Source organism: Neurospora hispaniola (assembly GCF_033458365.1).
Source record: "Neurospora hispaniola strain FGSC 10403 chromosome Unknown B0T23scaffold_5, whole genome shotgun sequence".
NCBI classification, from domain to species: domain Eukaryota; kingdom Fungi; phylum Ascomycota; class Sordariomycetes; order Sordariales; family Sordariaceae; genus Neurospora; species Neurospora hispaniola.
The window spans coordinates 2519756-2539147 of NW_026944410.1; the positions used below are offsets into that span (position 1 = coordinate 2519756).

At 51.6% G+C, this 19392-nt stretch overlaps 6 protein-coding genes across 6 annotated transcripts; 2 read left to right on the forward strand and 4 right to left on the reverse strand.

The window, feature by feature from the left end:
* Positions 1 to 18: 18 nt before the first annotated feature.
* On the reverse strand, positions 19 to 1841 carry B0T23DRAFT_382475 (uncharacterized protein). The gene is made up of 3 exons (XM_062837334.1): positions 1655 to 1841; positions 731 to 1055; positions 19 to 633 (listed from the first exon to the last, which is right to left on the reverse strand). Exons 1-3 carry the CDS (start codon positions 1666 to 1668, stop codon positions 427 to 429), a joined length of 546 nt encoding a protein of 181 aa, XP_062691956.1. The 5' UTR covers positions 1669 to 1841; the 3' UTR covers positions 19 to 426.
* Positions 1842 to 3148: 1307 nt separating this feature from the next.
* On the reverse strand, positions 3149 to 3674 carry B0T23DRAFT_429826 (histone chaperone domain CHZ-domain-containing protein; the record flags this gene model as incomplete). Its single annotated transcript, XM_062840213.1, has 3 exons — positions 3149 to 3315; positions 3415 to 3427; positions 3510 to 3674. The coding sequence occupies 3 exons, from the start codon at positions 3672 to 3674 to the stop codon at positions 3149 to 3151; spliced, it is 345 nt and encodes a 114-aa protein (XP_062691957.1).
* An 840-nt stretch (positions 3675 to 4514) lies between these two features.
* On the reverse strand, positions 4515 to 5221 carry B0T23DRAFT_318727 (uncharacterized protein; the record flags this gene model as incomplete). Its single annotated transcript, XM_062835090.1, has 2 exons — positions 4515 to 4578; positions 4665 to 5221. 2 exons carry the CDS (start codon positions 5219 to 5221, stop codon positions 4515 to 4517), a joined length of 621 nt encoding a protein of 206 aa, XP_062691958.1.
* A 996-nt stretch (positions 5222 to 6217) lies between these two features.
* Positions 6218 to 8027, reverse strand: B0T23DRAFT_169765 (Nuc-1 negative regulatory protein preg). The gene is made up of 2 exons (XM_062832883.1): positions 6897 to 8027; positions 6218 to 6813 (listed from the first exon to the last, which is right to left on the reverse strand). Exons 1-2 carry the CDS (start codon positions 7820 to 7822, stop codon positions 6285 to 6287), a joined length of 1455 nt encoding a protein of 484 aa, XP_062691959.1. The 5' UTR covers positions 7823 to 8027; the 3' UTR covers positions 6218 to 6284.
* A 1844-nt stretch (positions 8028 to 9871) lies between these two features.
* Positions 9872 to 13622, forward strand: B0T23DRAFT_169847 (armadillo-type protein). Its single transcript, XM_062832885.1, has 3 exons — positions 9872 to 10374; positions 10446 to 12217; positions 12305 to 13622. The coding sequence occupies exons 1-3, from the start codon at positions 10065 to 10067 to the stop codon at positions 13376 to 13378; spliced, it is 3156 nt and encodes a 1051-aa protein (XP_062691960.1). The 5' UTR covers positions 9872 to 10064; the 3' UTR covers positions 13379 to 13622.
* Positions 13623 to 16666: 3044 nt separating this feature from the next.
* On the forward strand, positions 16667 to 17993 carry B0T23DRAFT_169889 (family A G protein-coupled receptor-like protein). Its single transcript, XM_062832886.1, has 2 exons — positions 16667 to 17087; positions 17152 to 17993. Exons 1-2 carry the CDS (start codon positions 16965 to 16967, stop codon positions 17905 to 17907), a joined length of 879 nt encoding a protein of 292 aa, XP_062691961.1. The 5' UTR covers positions 16667 to 16964; the 3' UTR covers positions 17908 to 17993.
* The last annotated feature ends 1399 nt before the right edge of the window (positions 17994 to 19392 follow it).

Below are 19392 nucleotides of genomic sequence, written 5' to 3' on the forward strand. Positions count from 1 at the left end.
AAAAAAAAAAAACGAAAAATCCGACTCCTGATCCTACCCGAACGACTTAACAAACGCGAACTCCCCGGCGCCAACATGCAAAAACCAAGTCCACCCGAAATTCTACCAAGCGCAACCCATATCCATGCCTTTTCTATCCCATAAGGTAGCCAGCCACTTTGACCTAGGACCTTCCGTTTTCCTCATCATCCATTGGTATCACCCATCATTGAAGCCATATATAAACTATCCCATCTTTCCTTTGCACATATAGGGTCTCTTTTCTCGTTTCCATCCATCTTGCTCAAATCGCTTTGCCCCACGCAGCAGCAGCAGCAGCAGCAGGAGGACCACTCCGCCGACCAACATGCCCCTCCATCTTTTTTCTTTTTCTTTTTTTCTTTTTCTCTCTTCCGAGTTCAGAAAAACCTTGACCTTGGAAGGGTACTAGAGATACCTCACGTAAAAAAAGAGGAACACCACGGCAGCGAAGAAGGCAAGCCACACCCTCCACCCGACATTGGTCTTCTGTGCCATGATGAGCATTCGGTTCATGGTACCACGGAGTCGGAGGCGGGTTTGGTCGAAGGATTCGTTCATCTTCTCGGCGAGGGCGGAGGAGTCTCGAATTTCATCGCCGATGGCTATAGTCATCTGTTTGGGGGGAGGGATGGGGTTAGGTAATGGGTGGCTTGCGAGAGAAGGAAGTGGGAGAGAAGGAGGAGAGCAGAAAGAGAGAACAAAAACGTACATCCTTCAAAATCTTGACTTTACCCATTATCCCTTCCACCTGCTCATCATTCTGGCTCTCGAGTTCGTTGAGGACTGCGTCGCTGTACTGGCCCCTCGAATTTGGAGTAGCAGGCCTAAACCCGCCCCGTTCCACCCCCAGTGTTGACGAACTACCGTTATAACTGCCACCGCCACCATAGCCGCCCCCGTACCCGTATCCGCCGCCACCGCCATACCTGGCTGGGCTGGCGTTGGCTGAGCGGCGCTCGGCTGCGCTGGAGCCAGAGTAGCCCTTGAAAAGGTCGCTGCGCGGGTCGCGCTGGTGTAGGGAGGAATGTGCAAATCTGTACTCCGGAAGAAAAAAAAACGGACTAGTTGTTAGAAGGGTGTTTTCTTGTCTTGTTTGAAGGATTAAGGAGTTGGTGGGATGGGGGTTGTGGTGGGTGGTCAAAGTCGAATCGAGGACGACCCGGCGGCATGGGGGCTCGATCGAGTTGACACTTTCGGTTTCGCTGTCGTTCTCGCTCTCGTCGCCAGTGCTACTGTGGTTGCGCCGCTGTTGCGACTGCATCACATCACGGTATTGAACTCGTATCGTATCCTACCATGGCATGGTTGGAGGCGTGTTGGCGAAACTCTGAAACCAGAGCGATGACGTAGTTGAGGCCGTCGCGCCATGACCAGGGGGGGCACGTCGAGAAATCGTGACTTGTCAAATCACCATAATATCGATAGCTGCTGCCTTTGGTCCGCAGATATCTTCCGGTGGCAATATCGTACACCCGTTCACCGGGGCCGGGCATCTCGGTCGGCCGCTTCATCGTGTGTCGGTCGTGGCTTTGGTCGAGTTGACAGGCCAAGTCGCATTTCGAAATGGAAGAGGTGGCATTTGCGAGTGGTGTGGTGCAATGCTAAGACGAACGTGCAAGAGAATCGCACTCACCTGGAAGCCATCATGGAGAGCAAATTTAGGTCGATCCGTCTTCGAGAATCCTGGCAGATAAATGATAGCTAACTTGTAAGTATGTGGGTAGGTATTAAAGATGATGAATTGGCAGGTTCCATAGAGGTAGCGTCGGGCGGTGGGTGTGCGGGTGGTGAAGAAAGAAAATAAAGTTGAATGCCCGTGGACCCTTGGCTCCCAGCGCCGGCAGATCCCCCTTTTTATTTTGGGTGGTTGTTAGGCCTGTTCTGGCCAGATGTTACCTTGGTGCGCCGTCAAGGTACATAAACTACAACGTCAGTCCGCGTCTGGGTGATACATATGTAATGGCTAAAAGGTACAATGTTGTTTGTGCCGCATGATGCTGACAAGGACACGTTGATTGAACACCTGGGTTGGTGTCACGTCTTCCTCTCCGAGAGAACTTGACACTATTTTCCCCAGTCCATCTGGTTTTAGTAATCATTCAATTTTTCTCTATGTCGAAGGGTTCATGTTCGGCGTTGTTTAAAGTCCCTCCGAGAGGTGCCCGTGTTGCTTCCACTGATATTGGCCAATTGGGCGTTCAGCGTCTCCATTCTTCCTCTACCTTTTTTTTTTTTCTCTCAACTTGTCGTGTCAGCAATAAGTTCATTCACGTTAGATTGCGCAAGGCGCGTAGACTTAAGTAGGGACTTATCAAAGCGAATCTAAGCCCAAATCCGAGACTTTTAGAAACGTTGAAGCTTTCCAAGTCGAAGTCATGCATTCGCGCAAATGTTGGCGTCAAGAAAGAAGCTACGTAGTGTACTGCGTAGAAAACCCGGTGGATCAGCAGGCCAAGATCGCGAACCTTGTTGGTGCCCGGCTGGTGCGATGCTCCGGTTCCTGACGTCTGCTGTGTACTCCAGGAACAGGACCGATATCAAATCTCGATGGTAATAGCAACTCTAGAATTCGCCGGAATATTACCTTTTCATAGGTCAGCCGTAGACATAACACCCCCTTCAGGCTGCCTCGCCCTTAGTTTACTGGCACCCCATCTCAATAGGACAACTGCCCTTGAGCTGACAGGGAACCATCCAATGTCTCCACTTATGGGGGTTAGGTTAGTGAAGACAAGCGATCAAGCATATTTTGATACACCAACGTACGTAGTATGTTGATACTTTGAAATTGGCTGACAGAAGAGATCGGTCTACCTGAACTGATAAACGAATGATCACTTACACCCTTATCATGTATTGCCAAATTCTGATTGTGGGAACTCCCAAAGCATTGAACCAAACAACCCCGAGCCCCATAGCTGACATTCACGTACATAAATAGGTCCAGCCAATCAGGCTTAGCAATCAGCCAAAAGACCGCTTACATCTCCAAGCTCGTGATCATCAGAAACTCAACCACTGGCAGCGTGCAAAACGCAGAGCCAACGGGGAAACCCAGGAACAAAGAAAAAAAGTATTTGTTGTTGTTGTTGTGAACCATCGAGGGAGATCAGAAGATAGCCTCGGACTACTCCTCCATCTCCTCATCCTCGGGCACAAACTCCTCGTCGTCCTCCTCATCGTCCTCCTCGGCAGGCAGGTCCTGAGCGGCCTTGGCATAGTCGATCTCCTTCTGGCGAGTGCGGGGACCACTGATCACATTGCTGGGGTCGATCTCCTCGAGGTTGTCTTCCTCTGATTTTGTTCATATTAGTTCCTGTACGTAAGCTGTTGCTGCGCGATCGTCACCCGTGATTGAGCGTTGGCTGATGGACTCAAAGGCAATTAACGTACCAGCTTCGGGCTCCTGCAAACGGAAGGGTTAGCACGGACAATGCGATGAAGAGTGTTTTGAGAAGCAAGTTTAATGCCTTCAGGATTTAACTCACCTCAGTCTCATCCTCATCTTCATCATCCTCGTCGTCCTCTGCATCACCCATGGGGTGGTCCTCGGACTCAGCGGGAGCCTTGCCCTTGCCCTTGCTTTCAAAGGTGGTGTTGGCCTCGGCGGTGCCCGCGAGGGTGGTGTCGGTGGTACCGTTCTCGGTGGACATTTTCGAGATGGATTAAGTAGCAAAAATGGCGATTATTGTCTTTATTTGCGCGTTGGCGATGGCAGATGAATCCGATCAACAGATTCCAAAAATGGTTATTAGTTCTTGTTAATGAGGCTGAACGCGACCAAAAGTTGGGTTTGTCAAGAGAGAGTTCCTTTCGCTTGAGAGGTGAAGTCAAGTGGGGAGAGAAAAGTTCCAAGATGTGATGTTGGGAGTTGGTGGTGACTTCCAAGGTGAAGTTGAACTGTATGGTCCGTTGAGAGAGCGACGAGGGCAGGCGCGCGCAGGGCGATGACATGGGAGCAGCGAACAGCTTCCAAGTACCCACTTTCCAATTATGAGGCGGGAAGCTGGCTGTAGGATCCACTTGCCATCTGGCAGTGGGGCAGTGTGCTAGCCGCGCTAAACTGTATTGATAAGTATCGCCACTGGCAGACAGTTGTTAATCACGACGCAAGGGTACCTCTAGGTGCCGTGCAACAGGCAGCTAGCAGGGCTCCTTGCTTCGGCACGCAGCGTCCCCGTCCAACCTGCTAGACACTGACGCAAGGGGCAGAGGAGTCACCAGCTGGAAGCTCAGTGATGAGGAACGCGACTGAATCGGAAGTCTCCCTGTACTAGGTACCTCTACAGTACAAACGGGTTATGAGAAGAGTAGGTACCTAGGTAGGTAAGGTAAGGGTTTCAAACAAGACAGGACAGCGGGGAGCACTGCGAGAAAATGGCAATCAATACAACCAAAACGCGCGAAACGGACATCCTCACCCAAGAGATGAAATGCATAGCAAAGCTCTGAACAATGCTTGACCAGGGAAGGAAAACAATGTGGCTAGTCTATTATTTCCCATCGCCTCCGCCTCCCAGGGAGAGGACCATAACAATGGCAATAACCCACCAGTACCTGTAGTGCAGCAAACCAGCTCGTCAGCAATCAAAGCCCTCATCTCAGTGGTATCAGAACTTGGGAAGGGAAGGGATTCAATATACTTTTGTAAAAGTGTCTTCTCCTGCGGCATCACCTGTTTGCCCTCTGGCGACAGCACGACCGGCTTGTTCAACTCCGGCTGCTTGCCCTGCGCTGTGCGGACCACCACCGCTTGCGGCCCAAAGTCCCTTGTCTGTCCAGCATCGATCCTGATGCCCTTGAACGCGACGCCCAAGACGTGCTGGTTGTCATAGCTACCCTCCTGATTGCTCTCGTCCACTGATAGCACGATATGTGGCGCGTACCCCTTGCCGAAGTTTTCTGCCGATATGGCCGACGTAGACGACACCCACTCCTTTTCCGCCTTGTCGTACACGCCGATACGTAGGAGCTCGTGGCCTCGCAAGTCGTCGAGGATCTCAGGCGCTTCGTAGGCAGACACCACCGGTGCTACCGCGCTGCTTGGGTCTTGTGCGGTGTCGTAACTGACTTCGGCGAGAAAAGATGGCACAGAGGAGGAGTTGACGGGCTGGATATAGATTGGTACGGTGATGACCTGAGCCGTTGCGGCCGTTGCGGCGACCAAAAGCGCCGACGCAAGCGACGCGAGAAGCCTCATGGCGGATCGAGGATTGTCGAGAGCTTGTCGCCCGTGTGGTTGCTACAGTCTTCCGAGATAGTTTTTGCTTCTGCTTGCAGGAGACGCAGATAGTCACCAAGTATGAATAGTGAGAAGATGCTGCTGTCGCGCGAAGAGAAGCGGACAAGTCATGAAGAATGACGAAAATGGAGCCACGGCTGGAGATGCTTGGGCCTCAGCTTGTGCTGTGGGTGTCGGTCGTGTAGTAAAAGGTGGGTCCCGGTGTTGACCCTTGGCATAGGTTGCCTGTTTCTGCGGGTATTGGAAGCCTGGTGGGGTCTTCATCCGGTCCAGGACCGATCACCAGGGGCAGCGCCGGTTGAGAGGGCCCGACATCCGGTCTATATTGGAGGTTTGGACTTTCGGTACGTCCTGAATCGACACCGATACCGTTTCTGCCCGAATCAGTGTTATAAGACGTATCGATCAAGAGAAAAAGACATCTGAGTAGAAAGAGGAAATCTGTTCTCAGTGGTATCTACCAAAAGTGCTATTCCTATAAGAGTGCCAGGTGAAGGAACAGCCCATTCATCTCCCCCACGCAAAAAAGATTGCTGTTTCGCCGCGGTGCTTCATAGGACACACCAATCATCTCATATCTGTCATCCTGTCATGATACCCCTCTCAACCCAGGCGTTGTAACTCGAACGTAGTGTTTGGACGGGACGGGAGCAATACTCTTCCAGCTTGAGTCCTTGCGGTCTTCGATAACCAAGATCACATTTCTTCCAATGTATCCACTCCCTCCATATAATTCCCGTTCATCTCCATTTGGTATCCTATTGCTTCCTTCCTGCAGGCAGATTGCCCTCAGACAAGCCCCGACAATTCAAAAGGCGCCTCATAGTCTTTTGCTTTTCCGGCAGATACTTCCCGGTCGCTTTTGTCCGAATGATCTCCTCTGTTGATTTTCTTTTTTGCGCCCTTCGTTGGTTTGATTCCCTATGTACTCTATTTTTTTTTGTCTCCCGCCACGTCCCGTTGTTATACACCAGCTCCAGATCGGACATGACTGATCGATTTGAGCCGAAGAACACCTTGGTTACGTGGCATGTCTATCCCTTTGGCTTGAACTCGTCTCCTCTTCCCTTTCTCCTCCTTCGCCGTCTATATCGTCGTCGTCGTCGTCGCCTATCGCATCGCTTTCGTCTAGCTCTTCATCTTCATCTTCGTCGTCTGCTTGTTCTGGTTCTGGGCATTCCAGTATGTATCCTGGACATCTGGCCACAAGTCCACCATAATATGCCACAAGGACGTCAGGGTCGGGCACGATCTTCCAGTCGACGCGGTGGAGGAATTCCAACTCGAGCATGTTAAGTTCCGCAACTCTGACACCTCCCACTCTCGCATATAGTGTGTTGGTCAAGAAGGAGTCTGAGAGCCCCTTGGCGGCAACGGTAGCGGCTGTTATGAGAAATCGATGAACGGTAAGTGTGTTAATGGTGAAGTCCGAGTATAGTGCGCAAAGGCGGTCGATATAATAAACCATGGAGAGAAGTATTGGTGGTGACAGATAGGCATGTTTTGCGAGTCGGTGGAGATAATCCAAAACCGATATTCCAGGTGTCGTTCTGCGAATTTCCATGTCAGCAGCTTGTCCTTTCATCCGCATCATGATCGGATCCAGGCAGTTTGGGGATTGAAGGCAGCCTACCGGGAGTGAAACCTCGTAAGGTTATGACGCTGCCCCACTTTCTGAGCCGCTTCGTCGTTAAGTTCAATGAGCTCGCCCAGCATGTGCGCAATAAGCACAACCAGGTCTTCGACTGGACAGTGCTCATATCGCCGGGACACAATTTTGGGCGCTAATCTCGCGCGCTTAGGGGAGTGCGGACCGCTTTGCCCGGCGCTCGCCGCTTCAACTTGGTTGTGGGTGACGTCGCCTTGCGAGTTTCTCCTCTTCACGGGGGTACCTGTCTGAGGAGTATGTGACAACGGATGCGGTTGGGGCGCCGCTGAGTAGACCCCAGGAGTCGGAGGCACCGCCACGGCCACTGTCGGGCCATGCGGAATGGGAGCAGCGGTAGCTTCTGATGTGGAGGCCAAGGCCGAGGCCTGCTCCTCATGGGAAGCCATGGGCCCGACGGAGTTAGGTATATGTGAAGGCCGGGACTCGATTGAGCCTCGGGCGACGGCTTGGTTGTTCGAGGAATCAGTGGCTTGACTAGAGAGCAGGGCGCCGGTCGTGTAATCCATCGGCTCCATGGGCGAGTACTGGGCCGCTACATCGACGCCTGCCCAGCGCTGAGGCCGGGACGAGGGAGGGAAGCCGAGGCCGGGGTCGAAGGCTACAGGGGAGGAGGTGTGGGAGGCTACCGGTGCTGGGCCGTGTCGTGACCGGATTGAAATGGGAAGAGAGGTGGACGAAGTGGCGGGGGCGGTTGCGGATTGCCGGCGAGAGGAGAGGGCCGGGATCCGGGATGCTGCTTCTCGAAGTGAAGGGGTAGGGGCATAGTGGAAGTGACCATGGGGAGCGGCGCCGCGACTCGGTCTCGGAGAGGTTGCGGCTGCAGTCACGGTCACGGTCACGGTTGTTGTGGGGGAGGTTGCGGCTGCGGAAGCGGGAGACCGAGTCAGCATCACAAATCCCGGCCTCGTCCGCCTCGCAGGGCGAAGCAGCAAGACACCGGAAGCGGGAAAGAACTGTGGGAGGTCGTGGAGTCCCGGCGTGGGCCCGAGCCGATGGCACGGTCGCTAACAGTGGGGCATTGAACAGGGTTGTGTCGGGTCCGTCGTCGACGAGCTTTTCCTCCGTCCACACAATCCCACACGAGGGTTGGTTCTGGACCGCCTTTTGTACAGAAGGTGACTAGGTACATACTCTATGTACAGTCATTGTGCATGAAGTAATTCGGGACAGCACTTTGTAGAGGTATGCATTTACAGGGCTCATGCCTCTACAGTTCCATATTCCATACCGAGACTTCCTGCCCGCCCTAGCATTTAACCTTTGAGGGACTTTAGGGTATTGGCGTAGAGGTAGCTGCTAGACTAGGCTTTAGAGGCTCCCCAAAAAGGGGCGCCAATAAATGCATACGCACCAATTTGGGAAGCAATCTGACATGCAAATAGCAGCTATGTACACTAGTTGCTCATATTGAAGGATTGCGGACGGCGAGCTGTAAGCATCTAAAGGATGTTACGCATCTTCAGGTGTATGCACGAGCAGGTGCCGGATGGTGCTTGAGGGAGACAAATGAGAGTTTGAATAGGTGTCGTCGAAGAGAGAGAAGGTCGGTGAAGACCGCGTGGCAGGCAGTACTAATTGTCAGCACCAACAAGACGACTGCGGCTTGACTCTTGAGAGTTCGTAACACAGAACACGACGAGAGAGGCCAAGTCACGTCCACTTGAGGTTTATATATACTCCTGTTCTCCAGCCAGCTATCGAACTGCACGAAGGCACAATCATGTCATCGAGCCAAACGTACGCTTGGCGACGCAAAATATCCGATATGTCTGAGTATGGGGCAGAAAAAGGCTATAGTCCTCATGCGTCTGAGAGGATTGAAGGACATCTCAAACCACAAACCTTGAGCCAAAACTAAAACTGGAGATAAGTACAGCTGGCAAAATCAACCACAGAACATGTAGGTACCAACCGAGGATCATCAAAGGAGTTGCATACAATCGAGCAAAGATATTATTGAGCGCCATGGACCACTCTTGGGGGAAAGGGCGAGGATGATAGAAGAGTACCCTGGGTACCGAAAGTTAGGTAGGTACCTAGGTACCTCTAAGGTAGTGTTACAAATGTCATTAGAGTTTAGGTACGACCTACCGCCTGGATGACAGCATCAGGATCGCGCCTGAGCTGTACACATTGTGGATATAGTAAGTTGGATAGTTCAAGTTGGATAACAGCTTCTTGTCTCTATGAGCAGCCCGCTCAATACAAGTAATTAAAAGAATCAAGAAAAGAAAAGGTGCGGTACTTAAGAGAGGGGAACTGCCCCTGGAGCTGGAAGCGGGCTGCCCTGCTATTCCAGTCTCTGGCCTATACACTACCTATAGTCCTATACACATCGCGTGTAGTTAGAGGTACCAATGTTAGCGCACCCAAGCGCTAGGTACCTACCTACCTACTACAGCTACCCTGGTGAGTCCCTGCCTGTGTGCATTTGAGGGCACGTCAACTCGAGAAAGGAAGGAACCGCCCCCGCAGCAGGCCCGGGCCAATCCATCCGTGGCCGCTCGTCGTTCCCCGCCACCGTCATTGGCCGTCTCCCGTACACCCAGCGTTGGACCTCCAAGAATAATTCATCGCCGTCCATTCTTTTCGCCAACACAGATGCCAAACACCACCAACACCAACACGCTGTCGCGCCCATTCCATTCGTTCCTTTCTTCTTTCCCATATCGACGCACGAGCTAGTATAAGTTAAGAGAGCGGCGACCGCCCAAACGCCCTTTTTCTCCCGCCGAGTCTGACACATCTCTCATCGAACGTCGTATCCACCTCTCCATCACGTCAATCGGCCGTCCGTGCAACTCCCTCCCAGCTCAACCCAGGTTGAGCCTTAGCAATATCGGCGACTTTACCAAATAGCTTCACGTACCTATCCTTACCAATACATAAGTCCAAAACTCAGTCTTGTTCGCGGCAAAATCGGCTCTGATTTGCCTAACTTCAAGTCAACCACTCCGAGGCCGTTATACCGCGGTCTACAGCTTCCGGCCCAGTTCCCTCCGTTGACAAGAACGAATTCACAGCTTCGCTGGGAAACACATGGCCGAACAGGGAGTGTATTTATGACCGACCCGACCGATCGAAGCACAAGTTATCACCAGCATCCGCAAAACATTGATATAATATCCAAAGATGGCGCATAGTCAGAGTCCCCCGGCTTTGCTGTGGCAAATTCAGAATGCTAGGAACCATGCCGAGCAGATCGAATTCCTCCGCCAACTCAAGGATGGGGTCGTCGGTGATGTCCGGGCCAAGGAGACGTGGGTGAACCACGGAATATTACAGTTTCTCGTCCATCTGCTTCAACAAAAAACCACAGCGCAGTCGCCCTCTGGTCTGGGCAGTAAGGAGGCTTACGCGCCCATCAGCCAGACTACAGACTTGCCGGATGATGATCGTGTGCGGCTATTGGCTTTGCAGCTCATCGCTAGTTTTGCCAAAGGTACGATGTGTCTCCTTAAATTTACTGGATATTGCAAAGCGTCAGAACCCTAATCGAGAGAGTTGTTACAGGTGGTCCTTCGTTTCTTACCCCTCTGAATGCCGTCGGAGCTGTTCCTGTTATTTTGACATATATTTGCCCGCACAAGAACCCCGCACGGCTTGTCTTGACCTCTCTGCGTGCTCTGAGCGACATGACAGAGGCTGCCAGTCTCTCGTCAAGAACAAGTATAGAGGCTACGGCTGCACTGGCAAAAGCTCTGTTTGTACCTCGCTACATCGAGTCCTTGTGCGCCATCCTCGATGCAGAGTCTGCCTCTAGCATAGTACAAGAGCAGAAATGCCTGGTTGCGAGTCTGATAAGTCGGTTGTGCAAGGAACCGCGGTATCAAGATATGCTTGCCGACGCCGGGGTCCTGGATGCCCTGGCTACCCTGCTTGCCAGCTTCGTGGTTGCCCGAGGAGAGGTCCTGCCGTTTACCCTGGACACGCTGGAGAGGGAGGGCTTGGCTGCTGTAATACCACAGCCTGCTCCTCGAGGACTAAGTCTGGCCCTTATTTTGGAAGCGATATCTGTTTTAATAGCAGACTCCCGTTTCCGAACGGGTCTGCTGCTTTGTTCGCCGGCGATCATGGCAGTACTAACCAGTAGTGAGATCGGCGAAAGAAACTCTCAAATCTATCGTACATGGGAACTGCTTAAGAAAAGCGGCCTTACTCACGGTCGGCCAGTCGATCGCTCTGCTCTCGACTACCTACTTCCGGCTGTTCCAGTTACAACGCCGCGATTTCTCTTGTCCCAACATCACCCATCATTCCCGTCTACGGGGAGGTCACTGGAGACGCCTGCAAAACACGGCCGGGCTACAGCAAGGTTTACGACAGAGGATCGGGAATGGCTTGTTGGTGGTGGCGATACCGAAGAACCAGAGAGCCCGCTAATACCATGGTTGATCCACCTCATGCGATCTGGCACTAACGATCATGAGAAGGTCATGGCTGCATCCGTACTTGCATCGCTATTTAAGGGTGGCTTCACGAGCCCAGACCGAGAATTTTCCCTCAGCGTCCTTGTCGTTCCGGTTCTCTGCCATTTACTAAAGGACTACGAAAAGGAGAGAGGCAAGAGCCTAGATGCCATTTTTGTCGATTCGGAGACTGCTACGGCATGGGTTATCTTGGAGCGGACACCAGCTGTCTTAGCCCGGCTTATTGCGGACAGCGTGTTCCTGCAACAAGTTACGCGTGATAGCGGAGCCCTGAAGCTGGCGTGCAAGCTGTTGAAGGATTCATATGAGCCCACGGCAATTCCATCGCCCCCTAGGCCTTGGACGCCGAACCCTGAAGAGAGACAGGACACTGGAGATGATAAATTTTCGACATGTCAGCTTGGGCCACCGGGTCAAGTTCCATTGTGTGCGCACAAAATCAGGATGAGAGAGAGCTCACTTAAACTCATAACATCCCTGGCCACATTCAAGGAAGAGTTCAGAAAAGAAATAGTTGAGCAAGACATACTACCAAGTGTTGCAGAGTCACTTTCCGAAACGCCACAGAAACCAACGCCGCCCAAGGAGAAGTTAAAAACGGAGGAGGATGGTACCGTTCCTATGCATCCCGCTGGTCATTCTCCCTATGGGCACAACCCAACTTCGGTATTGATCGCGGCATGTCACGCTGTAAGAACACTCGCACGATCGGTCAGCAATCTTCGAACAGTCCTGGACGACAACTGTGTCGCTATGCCCATTTTCAAGCTCTTGAAACACGTGGATATCGATGTTAAGATTGCAGCCTGCAGCGTGATCTGTAATCTGCTGACTGAGAGCAGCCCTATGCGTGATGTAAGTGGATATACCACCTTGTTTATTTAAAAACTTGATTTTCCATTTTTTCCCCCCGGTTTTGACAGTCTACTAACAATAAGTTAGCCTCTGATTAAAGCTGGAGTCATCGGCGTGCTCTGTCTATACGCCAGATCTGACAATGCGGGACTGAGGCTCAATGCCTTGTGGGCACTCAAGCATCTCGTTCACATGACGGACAGAGATACCAAAAAAAAGTGCCTGGAAGAACTCGGGCCGGGGTGGCTTATTCAGTTGATATGCGACGATACGGAAGACGAAGCACTACATGCCCGAATTATGGGTGAACGTCGACCTTTAACAGACGCGGATGAAGATGAAGTGATGGATACGGGTGACGGCTACGCCGAAGCAACTGACGACGTATGGCAGTGGCAAGCCATACACCGGAAGGGACCTGGCTTCGATTCAACGCGCATGCGTGTTGCCGATGGTATGCTCAGGGCATTACGTGAAAGAGAATTTGATGAAGTTCGAAAGGCGCGTGAAGCCGATCTCGCGATTCAGGAACAAGGTCTCGACTTTATTCGCAATCTCATCGCCATCCCTCAGCAACCGGCCCAGGCGGAAATGATTGATTACATCTTCAGCGAGCTAGGCCAAGATCGCCTCTTCGATATATTGGCGTCCAAGCTTCGGGTCAAGATTCTCCGTCCGTTTGCCAGGCGCCAGTCTTCCAGCTCGGGGACGCCTGGTGGTGGAGCAGGGTCGGGAGCATCAGGCCGCAATGTCAGCATCGACTCACGTGTACTGTACCCGCAATCCAAAATCATCGTAGCGGTCATCTACTTTTTGACACACATCGCGGCGGGAGTTCCTCGACACAGACAACTCGTGATCGCCCAAGAGGAGCTGCTCAAGCTGTTGGCGGGCCATTTCAACAACAAGGACGTGGATGTGCGGCGGTCATTGTGTCATCTGCTCAAGAACCTGGTATGGTGCGACGGTACGGAGGACAGGCGGGGCAGGGATCTGCGGGTGTTTGAACTTGAGAAGCTAGGGTTCCTGCAAAAGCTCGAAGGCCTGGAGCGGAATGATGCTGAGCTGGATGTCAGGGAGCGTGCCAAGGAGGCGGCTTCTAGCATCAAGGGGGAAGCGGGTGAGGGGCCCCAAGTACCACACGGCCGGGTAGATTACTAGGCGCAAGACACCCAACGGTTGCAAAAACTATGGCGCGAACTACCACAGGCAACGAAACTGAGCTCTTCGGGTAATTGGGCGACCTAGTCAATCAGTTTGGGGTGTATTACAGTCCTCAAAATACATGTAAGAGCCGCCCGTGGGCATTTGGTCACGGTATTAGTAGAAGTAGATGAACGCCCCGGGAAGTTGACTGAGACGAGACAGCAGGGTGGTTTATGCATAAGCGGAGTGCAAGCAGCGCTTGATAGCATCTTTCAGAGTCGACTTAGCCAACAGTGGGAATGGTTTTGTTCATACTACAAAACAGGTGCAGAGTTTCTTGATTACTTCTGCTCCCCTGAAGTGTGAATGCCAGGAAGTTATTCGGAGACTCGTCGGTTTACCTCGCAACACAATTTCTTCAGCTAGGTGAATAGGCAAGCTTCGAACAAAGTCCCATCTGGTAACATTAGCATCAAAATCGAACAAACTAGAACCACGTCCTTATGACCATCGAGATAAATGGTCTCGGACCATGTCAACAGCATATCCCCCCATCCCCACCATGTAGGCGCCCTCCTTTTCATTTTTTCTCTTGTTTCTTGATTGTTTGTTTGTTTTCGGGATACCGCATGCGTAAAACTACGTCAACGACGCAAGCCTCGAAAACCTAGCTCAGCAATTACGTTCTGTACCATATCCGACATGGTAACACGAATGATGGAACAGAGAGTGTTTGGACAAGGTTGGCGGGCAACCTATTTCTTTGACCACTGGCACTGATGATGCTTCACGGGCTCCAAGAGTTTCGAGGAAGGGGGTGAAGACCGTTCTTGATGTTATTGAAGGTGTGATACATACTATAACGTGCCGTCAGAGTGACATCCACGTAATATAGGGAGCTAGACGCAGATCCGTTAGGTGCATGGCCCGGGCGATTGAGTCGGATGTGTCTCAGTCGGGTGTTAGTGCAGTGTGGCACTGGAATTGGTAACGTGGAGACGTTTTGGGGTTAATGTTCGCCATTGATCACCATAGATATGAAGAGGAAGTATGATATCAAGACAGACCTAAGTACCCTCGCACAATATCATACCGTCCGCTCTCGATATTACTTCGAGCAAGAACCTCGAGTTACCTCTGAGGCCAACCCGACTATGTACGCAAGTATCGATGGCTCTTAATACTCCCTTCCACTTTATATGACGTCAGCCATTCGGTTGCTCTTCTTGTCTCTTTTGTTTTTTGCCTTTGGAATCTTTGGGCTTAAAATGGGCGACTGAAATACTTTTCGTTTGTAGACTGGACCATGGTAGAGGCATGCTCGGTCCGAAGACGCGAGAAGCCATCCATCAGACGTTGAACAAAGACCAGAAGGTGCTGGAAGTGTGGATTCTTCGACGTAAAAAGTGGGGATGAAGTGACGTCGGGTTCGGCACTTCCTTCGGTGGGGTGATGACAAAAAACCGGGGCCGTTCGGGTCGAATGGAGTGCGGTGCCTGCGGCTCGGCGCGCAGGGCTGAAAATCTTGTCCTCGGCAAGGGTTCGCCTTGGAACCTTGCAAATCCGGAGTCCACTGACTGTGGAACTTTCTTTCCATTCCATCCGCCCGGGGGAATGTTGGGGCATGCTAACATGGCCCTATCGGTGAGGAGGGCTTCATCCTTTCCTTCTTACACTTTACATTAGATTGTTTCCATGATCGTAAAATGGAAATATTAGAACATTGACCCCTCGTGGTTTTCGCGATCCGAAGATGGGCATGGGTGTCAAGGATGTCTTGTCTTTATGGAATGGAACTTTCGGCTCTTAGAAGCTGGATTTGAAATCACGTTGGCAATATCGCGTGATCTTGCAAGATCCGTCAACCTCCAAGTCAGTGTTCGTTCCATTACTCAATATTTTCGTCCTGCAGGTATTGGGTCATGTTTTGGCCCTTATGATGGGTTGATAGGAAGCTGTGATTCCGACCTTTCCGATGCGATGCCTGCGTGTCGACTGACACACTTCCTATGCGGGAGGGTGTGCCCTGGACGCAGGACGTCACCTCACCTCACTGTCGTCTGGTTCGAATGCTTTTGGACATGACGGCAACGTTGATATGACATTAGCGTCTGCCGGCATCTGGGTAACTTGCGGCAGCCACCCGCCGACCGGTCGACGATTACCACTTTCCCTCACACTTCGAACGTTGCATCCATCATGGTGATTCAACACTGCAGGCGTCCGATAGGCAAGGGCGCCAGGGTAGGTTGAGTGCGAAACGACATGGAAGCCGCGGGAGTTTGATTTGAAGCTCGCTTGACCGGGCAGCAGCAACAACAACATCAACCGACGTCTCCGGCCCAATATGAGTCCTCGGGACAACAAGGAAGGTACGTAAAGGCTGTCACGATCCTTGTCCGAATTGTACCATCACGGCCGACAATCACGAGCTCCTCCTGCCCCGACCACGCTCCCAATATGCCCATGTCACTAAGTGACCCCAACAGGCCAGGACAGCGGATTTTGAAGGGCTGGCCATCAATCAGTCAGTTACACTAAAAATGCCGTATGCCAAGACAAGCCCTTGAGCCATCCTTCCCTTTTATCATGCAAGGAAACGCGATTATCGTACCAGTCCGTCATCGTCGTTGACAACAAAACAACGTTGGGAAGGGAAAACTCTACTTCAGGTACCTACGCAAAGCCAAGGCGCAAGCAAGCTGAGGGCACACGGACAAGTCTGGTTATCCAATGCAACGAAGAATAAGAAGAGAATATGTGTGTGTTCTGCGGAGCAGATAGTCCGGCTTCGCTCCATCATTCCGTCACCACTTCCCATCTCTTTCAACACCTAGACGTGCCAAACAATGTTATTGCTGAGCAAAGCTACCTATGTACTGTATACGGGGGTAGATCGACAGCTCGACAAGCCAATCGGCGGGACAAGCGAACTAGTGTCGCGGCCAGCGTATGTTGGACGGCTCGTGGAGTGGATTTGCTGTTGGGAGGTCAAGGAGCTTGAAGCTTATCTGGTCCTCCTTGTCCAGACACGGTCATAGGTGGATCGGCTGTTGTCTTCACCACCCTTGTTTGGTTGCAGGTACCGGTACGTCTTCCTTTCGCAGTCACGTACCTGACTACCACTCAAGAGTTACTACCCTATACTAGAAGCTCGGTGCGCCGGCACGGCTGCTGTCGTCCCTCCTTCGTCCCTTCGCGTTGACGGGACAATGACGCCGGAAAACTCGGGTTTCGAGAACTTTCTGATCAAGCCTTCACAAACCAAGTGATGTGACTAATGTTATCTCCGGGCCCTGCAAGCAGATGTCATTCAAACATTCAAGAGAGATCAGACCAGAAAGCACACATCTCTCCAGCCTGCATCTATAAAATTCCAGTCTTGCCTACACCCGACCCAATACCTCTCAGTCCATCACTAGAGCATCAGCAACAACAACAGAGTTCGTACAACACTTCAACGAAGCATACACTTCTCACCAACTTTGGCCATCCTTTTACTGGGCAACGAGGAAATCGACGAGTTCTTTCACTCCCGTCTAGTGTACGACATAGCATCAGCAACCGTTATACCTAAGTGACCCGGATCATCGGAACCACAATGGCGATTTTACTCCCACGCAACGACGTCTTGAACGTCCATCCCGCTCCTCAGGGCCAGCATCTGAGTGTGCACGGTTCGGATTGGCTTTGGGCTGCTACTGCCCTCTTTGCATTTAATACAGTAAGTCTCATCTCATAGGACCTTCCTGATCATGTTCCTGTGCTAACTTGTTTTCCCAAAATAGCTCGTCCTATTTGCTCTCAAATTTAAGGCCAGTCGCGGTGAACGCCTGTGGCATTACATCTGGATTGTCACCAACCTGGTGGCTACCTTCGCCTACTTTGCTATGGCGGCTAACCTCGCCTGGGATGTGGTCAGCCAAAGGAACCAGGTTCGTCAACATGGCCCTACCCGTCAGATTTTCTGGGCCAAGTATGTTCTATGGGTCGTCTCTTTCCCCGCGGCTATCCTCGCCATGGGCATCCTCTCCGGCGTCTCTTGGGCTACCATCGTTTTCAACATCTTCCTCTCCTGGATCTGGGTCATCGGTTACCTCGTCGCCGCCTATGTTCCTTCCAACTACAAGTGGGGTTTCTTTGCCTTTGCCGCTCTTGCCCACGTCTTCCTCGCTTTTGAGACCCTGTTCCGCGCCCGCAGCTCGGCTAACCGTGTTGGTATCAACCGCGATTACACGATGCTCTCTGGCTGGACCAACCTCCTGTGGCTCCTCTATCCCATTGCCTGGGGTGTCTCTGACGGCGGCAATGTCATTGGTGTCACCAAGAGCATGATCTTCTTCGGCATTCTCGACGTCCTCTTCATCACCACTCTCAGCTACGCCTTTGTCGTCCTCAGCCGCCGCTGGGACTACAGTCGCCTCAATATTGCCTTTACTCAGTACGGCCGCGTCCCTATCACCGGTACTTATCCCGAGAAGCATGCCACCACCGACCACCACTCCGGCGTGACTGACCCTCACACTGCTGCTCCTGCCGTTTAAGCAACGCACTACTTCATAGGGTCATGATATGACCCATTTAGGTGTACGGTCTGGCCGCACAACTTATGATGAGCCTCTTCCAGCCTGCTTATCCTTGAATGGTTGAGCACCTAGGAATGGGAGACATATTTACACGACTTCTTACGACGACACGCCAATGTGCTTCTTTTAATGTCCGGTTACAGTTTACGTTTGGTTACAGTACACAACGATACCCTACATCCGCTCGTTTTTGTGTTTTTGCTTGGGAATTTGATGAAGGACGATAGAGGTCATGATTTGGGATGGATATACCATGAAAAGGCGGTCAGTTGGCTCCGGTGGAGGAAGGATGAGGTGAATGAAATCAGTCGATATCACTGCGGAGTTGAGACGCATGGTGGGATGGCTGTTAATGTCGGGTATAATGGAGCAGACGGGGGAGGTATCCCATGCTATAGACAACTCTGTCAAATATCTAATAACATGATTCGTTTGAAAAGAAAACTCATTGGGCCAACGGGGAGACAGAAAGCTCTAGAGACGCGCTGGGAGCCTGGGAGACGTAGCTTAGGCGGCTTCGCTACGTCTACACTTGCGCTACAGATCTTCCAAGTTCATGATGTGGATGCCGTAAGGTATGACAGAGATGAGGAGGTGCAAAAAGGTATAGAATGAGTAGAAAAAACAAGTACAAGGTAGCAGGCAGGCAAGTCAGATAAGAACTTTGATGCGTTTGTCTACATGATGGGTAGAGTACACAGGGTGATGCCACCCTTGAGTCTGTTTTTTTGCAGCTCACAGCTAATATCTCTCTACCTTTCTCACCAGCAGGGACTTTACATAGGAGAAATGAGGCAGCGAGAAGAACGCTGAACGACTTTCTCCTCAGTACCCAAACACCTCCACCACCCCGCAATCGTCGTACAACATGCATACCCACGGGTGTAATGCTACGTTATCTGCCGCCTAGGTAACAGAAATAGACAACATACCTCGGCCGGAAGAATACCATACCATCAGAGCGGGAGTGGCTTGATGAGTGAATGAAGAGCTATATGATTCTTTTGGGTCAAGGTTGACGAAGGGTAGTCGGAGGGTACCCCTAGAAGTTGTTATGGGTGTCTGATGGAGTCATATGTTGGGGAGGGGCTTGTTATGATATGTTGAATACTATGCCGTGATCTCGTTGATCTTCTGATGTCCTTGTTTATGTCTGTAGAAATCGTGAGTAGAGTTCTATGTCTGGCTCCAAAAAGCGAGAAAAAGCAATTGAGGTGCGATTCTGCTGACTGCGTGAGGATGAGAAAAGGGGGACGGTAAGTAGACAAGAATCTAGATCCTCCGGGTTCCCTTATGGAAGCCATCAACGATCTAGTTCCCATCCGTCATTTAACCTCGCCGCAGCCTATATTCCCGTACGCAGCTTTGACTACCTATTCTCTCTTCTCACTCTTTGCTCAAGCATTTCAAGTGACCTACCGGTGATGCCGACAAACCATGCAT